The 12,507-nt window shown below is 35.7% G+C and overlaps 1 protein-coding gene across 2 annotated transcripts; it reads left to right on the top strand.

Moving 5' to 3' along the window:
• The first annotated feature begins 625 nt into the window (after positions 1-625).
• LOC121879402 (putative aminopeptidase W07G4.4) lies at positions 626-12,055 on the top strand. Of its 2 annotated transcripts, none has more exons than XM_042386030.1 (11): positions 626-777; positions 5,613-5,752; positions 6,147-6,288; positions 6,744-6,861; positions 8,248-8,348; positions 8,532-8,707; positions 9,041-9,264; positions 9,412-9,585; positions 10,044-10,202; positions 10,878-11,030; positions 11,271-12,055. In XM_042386030.1, exons 1-11 carry the CDS (start codon positions 764-766, stop codon positions 11,403-11,405), a joined length of 1,536 nt encoding a protein of 511 aa, XP_042241964.1. In that variant the 5' UTR covers positions 626-763; the 3' UTR covers positions 11,406-12,055. The 2 variants fall into 2 exon arrangements, with proteins under 2 accessions (XP_042241964.1, XP_042241963.1); XM_042386029.1 differs by lacking the exon at positions 626-777 and adding an exon at positions 5,016-5,128.
• Positions 12,056-12,507: the final 452 nt, after the last annotated feature.

Raw genomic sequence — 12,507 nt, 5'->3', positions numbered from 1 at the left:
ATCAAAATAACATAAACTTTAATATTGAGTACCACAATATTAAAACATATTTCACACGAAATATATAGTGTTGGAAATCGGCAACTGCCGTCGCTCGATGCATAACATTTCACAATACATTATTATAAAACTCGCCCAAATAATCCGCATCAGTGGTGAAGAGGATAAAGGTAAAGGAAAAAATAACCGACTATAATTTAGTACTGACACAGTATTATTTTGGCTGCATTTTGCCAAATTAACCATTTTTCGGCTTAATTTAGCCGGAATAAATTTATGGCCGATAGCCATGAAAATAGCCGATCACTATGATCAAAATTGGACAATTTCTAGCCAATTTTGAGGCAAATGAGCAGCATATAGATTTGTTATTGTACATTGTTATTAATATTTGCAGTATAGAATGCTATTGCACAACGAAATTTAAGAACCTAATATTCTAACTGTTCATCGTGTACACCATGCGGTATAACTCCGGACATAATTATGTAAAAACTGGATAGTAGAAAATCATAACAATGAAACTGTTCTTTGCAAGTACAGTACTGTAAAACATCATTCAGGGCCAAGTTTTATGACAAAAAGTAACACGCTAAAAGTAAGAAACACTTAGTAAGCAATTGTTTTCCTCTCGACTGCTGAAATTAAACTTAACTAAACTAACTACTAAAACATATCATCATGACTTCCCCCAACCTGCCCGTGGACGTGACGTCGTCTGTCTCCCTCAGTCACCTCACCTCCTCCATACGTTGAGAGCAACATGAGTACCCAAAGGTATTTATATATTGTGTATTTTACCACAATGTATCTGTAATTAAGGTCATAAAATCGTACTCAGAATTAAGATTATGTTATGGTTGATGTAGGAGCTGGTTTACTTTATTATTATATATATTGTACAGTATATCGTGAAATTACCCTATTATGAAGGGAACAAGAAGTATGTTGGGGCCCCTAATTGTTATGCAAGTGATGAGGATCAAGTACTGTAAAGTGCAGTATTAGTTCTTTAACAATGACTTATCATAAACTGCAGTTCATTTAATTCCTGAAATAATTGAGAATCACGATGACAGATTGAAAGGTAAAAAAAAGTGAGTCCATTAAATGACCATATTTATTTGACGGTGTTTTGAGGCTAATATGGGTAATTATTTTCCTGTAAATGTGATGAAGACCTCCACTACTTTATTTCTTGTAATCTTGTTTATATCCCCAAATTATAGATAATACTTAACTATCTGTCTGTGGTTAATTTTGATGACTAACCTACTTCTATACCGGTAACTGCTTTTTTAATTCTAGAATATGTTAAAACAGGTGAAATAATTAATTTTCATAAATTTGTTTTTCCATTAGTTTCTATTACTGTAGTATAGGTAAATACGCTCCATCAATTAGACGATACCTTGTTTTGTTTTATAGCTATTGACAAACACTTCCCAGCAACTTTTTTATAACTTACCTAACCTAACTTACTCTAAAACAAAGTCTGCAACACTGTACTATAATAGGTAGGTTATTTAACTAATGTTACCTGATGGTCACCCGCACTTGTAGTGTTCATGTGTATAGATAGAATGGTTGCTAGGAAGCATTTGCATGTTTCTGTCTGTGAAACATTCCATGCTCTTCTCGCAGTCAACATGGCATCACTGGGAAGATGGAGCGTATTTATTTATAATAAGATTTAGGGAAAATAATTTTAGAAAATTAAAATTCCTCCACCAATTTTGGGGTATTCTTGGCGTAAGAAAAAATTATTTTCGATATGAAAATTGTATAAAGTTGCAGGTTAACACAGGACCTTGTTCCTGAGTATTATGTTGCTTAGGTACATTATCTTCAAAACTGGCTTTATTTTAATATTACATTATACACACTTACTAAATAGTTGCTGTTTTTTTTTCTTTTAATTTTCTCCGCTTATCAGCTTACTAGCCATTCAAGTGGTTGGTCTATCCAGTGTTAGTACAGGAGGAAACTGTGATGTTTGGTAGTGAGGGTCACACTAGATAACACTCTTCTCACATGTGTCCGGGCCGAGGCTCGAACCCTTGACATATTGGTAGAGATACATGCGTTACAATTGTAGAAATGCGCATTACAACCATAGACACGTACGTTACAACTGTTGTTTCCAAGGTAAAAATTTTAGGTAATGGCTACCTTTCTTGTTCTCAAAAAACAAAAGCAATAATTTTCTGACTGTTTTTGTTTCCTCTTCAAATATGGGTAAAGTATGCTTGACGAGGTAAAATACCGTGCACTCTTATAAAAGCACCAACATTTGATCAATGAACTGCATGTGGATCGTATTTGAAGAGTTTTTTCAAAGTCAATTGCCTTGTTTTTAAAAGTAGACAGTCATACTTTATTGACCAAGAGAAATTGGAAAAGCCCATTAAAATAAAATAACATTGATAAGATTAATTGATACAAGCTTACATCATTATGTTCCTTTATTAATATTTTTTCAGGATTTTTTTTCCAAGTTGAAGTCATGCGAGTAGAAAGTTGCACAGAGGTACAGTATTTAGTGACCATGTTGTCTCTATACATGTTGAACTGTATACGTGCTGTACCTACGTTCTCTATATACTATACTATACATACTGAATTGTATATCGGTACTATCTGCATTGTCTAAATACATGCTGAACTGTGTACAGTATACTGTACCTGCATTACTCTGAATTTATGTACGGTATCTGGTAGCAGACTACTATCAGTGCACTACTATCAGTGCCCCTTGATTAAGATAAAAATACAGATGTTGATGTGAGTTGAGATTTAATTTGATATGGTGTGTTGAGAGCCAATATCACCACCTCTTGACCTTGAGTGTATAGATCTTTGTTAGACAACTTACTGCCTTCACTGCTGTAGAAATTAGATGAAGACTTGATTACCTGTGTTCTGTAATAGATACAGTACTTTGCTTATTATATTGTGATGAAGAAGAAAATTATTAAGATGTATAAAATACAGTACTGTATATACAGAAGATATGGGATACTGGTGCATTGATTTTTTCTCTGTTGCTTCTATCCACACCACTCAAACAGGTTAAACAAGCTTTGCTGGGTATTTTGATAACCTGTTTCTATTGCTCAAGGTTCATTGACCACAAATAACAGCCCTGTGTTTAGAAACTGATTTGGTAGCTTCTTTGACATACTGTACTCATAATCTTTCTTATCTTGTACTTGTCATGGTTTGTTTATCTGGGATGAATACCTTGTCAGAAACTTGATATGGTAGCTAATTAGTGGAAGAGCTGTATGAGTCACATGTTACAAATATCTGCTTTCCTAATGAACATCTAATACAATACAGTACAGGTACTTGACTGTTTTAGTTCAGGGGATCAGCTAAGAGGGGGGACTCTCCCAGGTTTAGTGAACCCCTTCTCTTCCCCATATAGCCATAAATTTAAACTAGTACTCTACCCCGTTTCTGTTTTCTCCCAGTTCTCCTCACTCCAAAATTTTATAAAACAGTAACACAAGCAGCTCTGCACCAGCCACATGATGCAGCTCTTTGCCACCAATTGACTGGTTACTCTGCATGTTTTGCCAAACACAGAAGTCAGACTAGGTCCACAGAGTGGAAATTCTCAAAAAGTCTGCAGACCTAATCTGGCATGCAGCAGCTGACCCATTTATAAGTACAAGGTTATCCAAAATTAGTGATTTAATAGCTGTAGAAGGATGCTATCATCTTCCGTGCTTGATAACATTTGGACGGCGAATGAAAAGGCAAGAATCATCAAAGGAAACCAGGGGCCATTGGATGAATGCATGATGAAACTCTGAAGAGATCTGGGTACAGAAGTTTCTGATGGGTATGTAGCTATACGACATGGGGGATGTCAGGAACAGATGTGTGAGCATGTGCAATGAAAAGGGTATTTGTATGCCTAATGGATGAGTACAGAAGAATGTAAATTTATGCTTTTTATGTATCCTTGCATTTATTTGTGTAACTTTATATTGTTTACATAAAAATACCATCTAAACTGGGGGTTCCCAAACTTGGGGTCGCGACCCCAAATGGGGTCGGAAGGCTCATTAGGTAGGGTCGCAAAGAGGTCATGGGGTCGGTGGGGTCACTGGGGTCCTTTGGGTCTGCCAGTGAAATGATTTGGGGTCGCACTGGATAGTTGACAACACTGGATGGGGTCGTGCTAGAAAAAGCTTGGGAACCCCTGATCTAAACTATTATTTTTTTCAAAACTGTAATCTAGGTTCCATACCTCTCATAAGTAATTATACATACTACTGTATGATATACTGTACCAGTAATAAAAATAAAAAAAAATCTGCACACTGCTTCATCCTAAGGTACTCTTCATTTCGATTTTTGAACTTGACTTTACAAGCAGTATTAAATCATGCTTTTTATATAACAGAGAATGCTGATGAAATACATAATAGCTGAGATTTTTTTTAAATTTGTTTGATGAAAAAATCATGACATGCTCATTTCAAAATTTGAATTTATACAGCACTGTTCAGTGCAGGTAATAATAAATGAGAGAGACACCACCAAAGTGGGTGGTTTAATGAAAGCCTTACCACTCAGGTCATTACTGGTACTGTAAGATAAGTTTTTAAGTTTGTTATTTAATTATTCATCCCTTATAAACAATTTTATCTTTTTCAACAAAAACAAGAGCTTGGCATGCATTACATAATCTATCCTGTAAAGATATACATAATAACAAATGATGAAGCAATACCATGATGATGCATATTTCTGTTTCACACTTCCACCATACTAAGAATAAAGAGAATCATTAACCATTATGGGAAAAATGCCAAATGTAATTTGTAATTTGAGAATGATGGGGAGACAGTTGTTTGCCTTTACATTTCATTCTTATTTTTAAAACCTGAAAGTAGTTATCTTTACAAGGCTTACTGTACATTTTACTAAATCAGTAAAGTAAGTCCATTGGTTGATGGTAGAAAATGCAGCTGATTGTACAATTTGTGGCAGTTTTGATAGTTGGCAACTAGAGACTGTTGTCAGGGAGGTTGAGGCCCCAGCTTCAGTTATCTTGACTGCACTCAAACTCACATCCCCTCCACCCTCTCTGGCTGAGCATGGCTGACAAAAGGTATTGTTTGTTTTATTTTATATTGGTACATTTTCTTGAGTTACCTGTTTCGTTGGTAAGTGTAGGATTTAAATTCTAGAGCTCTCAGTAGAGGGCCAGCCCCATGCTGTGTACACCAGGTTTGTGTTTAGACTTATGACCTCTGTGACCTTTATCCATTTGACCACAAAAGTATTGAATGCAGAGATCTAGTAAGTTTGATAATTATGTTTATGGTTAACGAAAAGTTGTTACCTGTAGTTTGTACTACAAGTCAGTGGTACAGGAATTGATGTCATGACTTGAGCTTGTATTATATTAATAACTTGTTTTGGAAAAAATCTTGCTGGTTCCTTGACAAAACAAAATGTTTTTGCTTTTTGTTTTTCTCTCCTTAAAGAGAAGTAGGGACTTGAAACTATCGGTTAAACAGTGCTGTAGTTGAAATGAGACTTGTGTCTGAATTGAAATACAGTCCAGGTACTAAATTTTTGTAAATCCTCAGGGTTCCCTGTGAGGTGAAGGCCGAGTCCTCTCTGTCGGCCGCTGGTTATGATGGCATTATTTTGGTGACAGACTCACTGGATAAACTGAAAGGGTCTTTGAATGTCCTTCTGGCTCCTCTCCAAGCTCAGGCTGCCTTTGGTGAGTAAATGTATTTTTTCTTTTTTCTTCTTGTCACATTGAAGCAAGCATTGGGAAAATAAAGTTACCCAGTAGTACCTGTCTAATAACCTGGACAACCAGAAATAGATTGCGGTGAAACTCAGTTTGTGGATGAAACCTAACAAGATCAGAAACTCATGTGATTAACTTTTGCTTAATAACATGTCATCTATTAATGATCTGTGACAACTCGTGAGAAAACTGCCACTTAATGTCTCCTTTCATTGAAGGCAAATAGTTTAATGGTGCATGTTGTTTGTTTTACCCATATGTTAAGTTGACCTGTAAATATCCTGCAGTTTATCGGGAGATACTTTATCAAGATATTAAACCTTTAAATAAATCTGTAATGTTCAATATTTCTATCATATAGATGAGTCTTTGGCAAAAGATGGCGCTTGTGTGAGTGTAAATGTCCCAGCGAACCGTTTAGTTTATGCACCAACTGGGCTTCTCAACCGTGACTATGATGATGTGCGGAGGTTTTCAGATGCTGCTGCTTCTGGAATTAAGAGGTCGGTGGTTTTTTTTTTTCTTGATTATACACTGATACTGTACGATACAAATGGTTTTCCGTACATATGTAATTTTTTCATGTACAGTACAGACAACTATTTAAGGATTTACCTATATGTTATAGGGTAAAATAACTAGTACAGTACTATATGTATTATTGTATTTTGTAACTAAAGACTTAAACAGTTTAAATAAAATATGATTTTAGATAACATTGTTTGCATTTTCTTTGTCATGCACAGCATAATTTAAAAAAAATATAACATTCTTTTTGCATTATTGTTGTAGCAGTTATCAAGCTATTAATATGTGAATATAATATCATCTGTATTCTGAAACTGCATATATAGGCTTTTTTTATTTACATAAAGACATACAATAGAAATATGATGAGAGAATTTCTGCTTGAACTATCTTGTTTTAATTACATAAATTAAGCTGCCAATTTTTCCAGAGCATTGAAAGTTGGGATGAAACGCCCACTACTTGTTCGTGCACCAGACCAGAGCTTTCAACATGCTGACCTTATTACGCTACTAGGAGCTCTCCATGCCTTGTATGTGCCTATTGAGGTAAGAAGAATGTGCTTATGTGTGTATTCTTCTCACTTCTTCTTGGTAGTCTTGCCAGGTGTTGGAGGGAGATGCGCTCCAGAGATCAAGGTGGCCACTTGTAAATTGGTGAATGATACTCTCGACTGCTGGTTTTCCTACAGACCTGACTTACTCCACCTGTTTACAGGAAAAGATAAAGGAGCCCTCTATAATGATGGGTACAATAGCTAACATGGTCAGTCTTATCTTATCTATGACAACTCAGCACAGTACCCTCAGCCACCTTATTTTGTGAATTTAGTTAATCACTGTGTCAGATTTAATGGTATTTTAAGCCAAATGATCAACCTGCTGGATATTTTCATTGTTTATAACTACTGTACACTGTTGGCTCTTAGACTTGATGTTGATCCATGACTGCTAGAATCAAGTCCTTCCATTCAACTCTACATATCTTGTATTATATATTTATGAGTACAGTACAGAAGAAAGCTGTTAGTCACAATCAAAATGCCCGACCTTTTACCATGTGTTTCGGCACATGAGGTCATGATGTAGATTTTATTCAAATCTCATACAAAGGTACTCTTTTATATGCTGATTAAGGATCTGGATTCAGAATGTAGAAATTTCATTAATTAGTGTTAATTAATGACCCTTGAATTATCAGTAAATTATTAAATTTTTTATTACTATACTACTTTCAGCTTTGGACACAGTAGTTACAGTTCACTAATCTTCATTTTTTGTAAACAAACTCACGAGTAGACGACATGCAGTGATGATAGTATTGGTGGTACTGATGGCAATTTTGACTTGGGGTGTGGTGGTAATGGTGGTGGGGACTGGTTAGAGTGGTGTTACAACTCACATGGAATTACAGTAATACTTATGGATATTTTGGGGCTTTACTAAAATATGTATCTGATATTAAGCTGCATCCCCACTTATCCTTCATTTTGCAATAAGTTAACTTTATGTTAGGTTTTCAGGAATGCAACTCCATCATTAAACGAAGGATACCTGTAGTTGTAAAGATAATAGGTAGATAAATACGATTTTTTTTTTTCTAAGGAATTTGTCTGTTGTACAGTACTGTACAGTTGGGCTCAAAAGTTCACTCCCTCCCAAAATGAAGCAGGATCATCCCCAAACGAGACTTATTTCCGTGAATCAGTTTCACAACGAGGAGCGAACTTTTGTCCCCGACTGTACATATATTACATTTAAATTAGAGTAACATGTTTAGTATGAGATACTTATTGTAAAAATCATTATTAGAACTTGTAAAAAACGATAAGACTTGCCACAGAATTCACATACACGATACTAAATAACAAATTATATGAGATTATTGATATCCATTTTTTTATTTTTGCATCAAAGTTTATTTCCATATTTTAGGTGAGGGAAGATGTACCCTCAAAAGCATCAAAGGTTTCTGTACTTGGCTTCTTAGGTGACAACAAGACAGTTCAATTGGCTCTTGCCCTGGAGAGTGGAAGGTTTGTATTAATGAAATAATCTGTTTTATCTTTGTTTTGTTTTGTTTTTCAAAATATAATTAGAAATACAGTATACAATGTACAGTAAACTATTTTTAAGTAGAAATATTTTCTTGGCATTAAGAAATGAAGACTCCTAAATATGCAGTTTTATTGTCAGATATGTTTTGGTCAATATTCTAGATCTGTGGCCCGTGATATTGGGGGATCTGATCCAGAGCGCATGGCGCCACCGAGGGTTGAAGAATATGTGAGAAGTGTCTTCCGAGGAACAAAAGTATCTGTTGAAGTAGTATCAGATGATGCCAAACTCTGCAAAGATTACCCATTATTTTCTGCTGTTAATAGATGTGCCAAAGGTATGTTAATGAGTCTGTTGCATGGCTGGTAGCCTCTATCTCTTAGGGTGTCAAGTCCTCAAAAAAGATTTGAAGTAGAAACCTCCCTCAGGAATGGCCTGAGGGCCAAAGTCCTTGTGTTGAGGGTGACTATAATAGATCTATTATGGCCACTTGACTTATTATTACAGCTTTAAAATGTTCTATTGTGGTCATGAAAGGTGTCAGATTTCAGTGGCTTCAGCTGAAGCCTGGAGTTTTATCAATGTATCATTTACTATTAATATTAAAGACTGTAATCTACTAAATCCCATAAGTGTCTGAATTGATGTAGAACTACCTGTGGTCCAACAGGGGTGCCTCGTCACCAGGGCCGTGTGATCTACCTGACGTACGAAGGTGCAGGACCAATTGAGCAAACCCTCATGCTGGTTGGGAAGGGAGTCACTTATGACACTGGTGGAGCAGATATCAAGGCTGGTGGCATCATGGCTGGCATGCATAGGGATAAGTGTGGGTCAGCTGCAGTGGCTGGATTCATGCAGATTCTAACAAAGCTTCAACCTCAAAATATAAAGGTATTAATGCCAAGTCAATTCATCATTGCATAAAAAGATTAAGTTCAGAGTGCTTTGGCATTTATTGAAAGTAGACTAAAAAAAAATACTTTTAGAACAGCATTTTAATTAATTCATTCTAAACACACCTCTTGTACTGTAAATCAGGTGATTGGATCAATGGCAATGGTACGAAACAGTGTTGGATCAGATTGCTATGTAGCAGACGAGATCATCACTTCTCGTGCTGGAGTCCGTGTAAGAGTTGGCAACACCGATGCAGAGGGTCGAATGGCTATGGCTGATGTACTGTGCCACATGAAGGAAATGGCTGGCAAGGAAGTAAGTCAAATATTCCTACACTGATGGTATGATGATGTGAATAGATTGAGAAGAGAATATTAAACTGAATAATAGTTATTTACATACAGTTTACAGTACAGTATAGTGTGGCCATATTAGTTAAATTAGAGGGTGAACATTATAATCACTTCCATGACATCCTACAGCCGTAATTAACATACCCTGTACATACCTATAATTTACCTGGACAGTACTGTACTAGTGTTCTACAAGAGGAGGAAAATACAGTAGATGATCAAATTTGTGACTGAAACCACTTAGTACTTCATTGATGTCATTAAAACATTATGCAAAGTTGATAGTTGTTACAGTGAAACCTCCATATAGCAGACTTTTTTCTCTATATAATCCATTAGATGGAGGTTTAACATATAATGAACCCTCAATATAAAATGGTTGATAATTAAATATATAATATGAAAAAATCCTCTTGACAGGTAAATCCATATCTGATGACCATTGCAACACTCACGGGTCACTGTGTACTTGCCTATGGGGATTCATACACAGCCGTAATGGATAATGGCCCAGCCCAGATTAACAGCATGTCTCAGACCTTGCAGGCTGCTGGGGAACAAGTTGCTGATCCCTTTGAGGTAAGTGTACATTTTAAGTATCATAGAAATATAAGTATTGGAAGTTTGTTTGTATGATATCTTTACTCCTGTCTGATATTTTTGTGTAGTGAATCAAAGAGTATAGAAAACTTATAGACAGAAAATGTTTTATGGGAGTGTGATAGAAGACAAGTATTAAAAGTGACAAGAAAGAGAACATATACCTACACACACACTTTCCCATAATTTGCATACACATTACATAAGTAGATCTTTAACCAGTACTAGTTCTTATTATCTGTCCAAGAAACTGAGGGCTCGGCACTAGCAATAACCATGGCATTACTTTGTGCTTGGGTTCATACATCTGTCCGTAGTGCCCACTAAAATAATCTCATAATACCGATCCTTCAATTAATTGGAAACGCCCCAGGGAAGATACAATAAGTATTCCTCAAGGGGTAAAATAACTGATACTCCCTACTTTTTTGTAACAAGATTTTCCAAGTGTGAAGTAAATTTCAGCTTTTGTAACAGTGATTTATTTTTCATTGCATACAGTAGTTGGTTTTGCTATTTGTTTTCCCTTAAACTATGTCACTTGTTACAATACTGTACAGGATATGTTAATCACAAGAATTGAGTTTTGCAGATAAAAGTGGAGCTTTCATATTAAACACAAAAAATCATAAATCATCACAATTATTTCTCTAGATATCATCCATTCGCCGAGAGGATTATGATTTCCATTGTGGGAAGAGCGAGTATGAGGATGTTCTGCAGTGTAACAACTTACCATCCTCACGCACACCTCGTGGACACCAGAGTCCTTCAGCCTTCCTTGTTATGGCTTCAGGTCTTGACAAGGTGAGTTATTCTATTAACATATTATTGGTAGGAGAGCAGGAAATTATGAAATTGAAATATTTAACATTTAATTTTTCTGTAAACCTATGATGTGCTTGAAACCACTATTTAGGGGTGAATGGGATATTGATATAAGAAGTATAGAAATTAATTGGAGCTGTGAAAGAAGTGTCAGACAAAAATCCGACCAAAGTTTGCTTAATGTGATGAATTAATGATTTGACTTATCTTCCATTGCAGCATGGCAAGGACAGTAATCAGTCACTGAAGTACTCACACCTGGACATTGCCGGCTCCTCAGGGCCATTCCCTGGTATCCCTACAGGTGCTCCTATTCTTGCAATGGCCAAAGCTTTCATTCCTAGTGCCTTTTGATTCGTAGCTATTTGATCAAGATGGTACCTATTATATTTTACTGATGATGAGTATATTAGTTCATAATCATTGTTACTACTTAGTGGGAATTAGATATGGGATATTACCGTACTCGGTGATATGAAAAGTCATGAGAGAGCCTGTTCAGTAAGGTACCGTATGTGAATTATAAGCTCTTTCCCACTACAGTACAGGGTAAATATTTATTGTGGTTTCTTAGCGCTGTAATTGATATCCTTAATATTTTTTAACCATACTGTACTTACATTTTCCTGATGATGCTATTTAGCCTATCAAGCTACCAAAGTGTTGTACAGCTTTAGTTTCCCTTACATAACAACACAAATATTGTCTCCTAGAATACATCTGTGATATTCAGAGACCTCATATTCAGTCTATTTTCATGTAGTTATTTTTGCTAAAGTTTTTTAAAAGCTTTTGTATTACTGTATTAATGTATTGTACTAGTCACTGTTGATAATATACACTACTCAAGGATAGTATATATAGAAGTGACCAGTGATTTTAAAAGATATTTAACAGTGAAAAGTGAATAAATGGAAAATACCAAATGCTGTATATGTATAATAAATGGAGCTACATTATTAATTGGTATCTTATATTTCAGTAATAAAAAATTCAGTTGTGAATTGTACATTGTTTAATTCCTATGTTAATGTGGGTCTTTCTTACTTCCTATTATTTAACTTTTTGAATCTAGACAATACACTTACGAGCTAAAAAAAAAATTGGTTTCTCTGGTATCACTCTTGGAAACATTTTATTGCCTTGTCTGTGTACTGTATTCTGGTCTGAACTCTGCACTTGCAATGCTCTGGGCCAAGATTGGAGGCTTTTCTAGGTAAGTGAACAAACCCACTTATGAGTCTTGAATTTTTCCTCTAATATTTTAAGTTTCTGTGCTGTTTATGTCATGTTCCCAGGTTTACTGAGACTTCCCCCAGCTGCTCAGAGGCCTTATTTGTGCCTTTGCCACCAATATGTCCTCATCTCCCATGTCACTTTACACACAATACCGCCAGCTTACCAACATATCACCACACCACTGTTCACAGCGCGAAATGGTGAGTAAAGTCCTTAC

This window comes from Homarus americanus, unplaced genomic scaffold (genome assembly GCF_018991925.1).
Source record: "Homarus americanus isolate GMGI-L3 unplaced genomic scaffold, GMGI_Hamer_2.0 scaffold30768, whole genome shotgun sequence".
Classification (NCBI taxonomy): domain Eukaryota; kingdom Metazoa; phylum Arthropoda; class Malacostraca; order Decapoda; family Nephropidae; genus Homarus; species Homarus americanus.
Note: the sequence above shows the minus strand (reverse complement) of the source record. Positions and strands in the feature narration are given on the sequence as shown.

What these genes read in the sequence shown, in the direction of transcription:
- LOC121879402 (XM_042386030.1), top strand. An exon ending in CCAAGCTCAGGCTGCCTTTG is followed by an intron (nt 5,753 to 6,146) that starts GTGAGTAAATGT and finishes TCTATCATATAG; the next exon opens with ATGAGTCTTTGGCAAAAGAT. An exon ending in TGTTAATAGATGTGCCAAAG is followed by an intron (nt 8,708 to 9,040) that starts GTATGTTAATGA and finishes GTGGTCCAACAG; the next exon opens with GGGTGCCTCGTCACCAGGGC.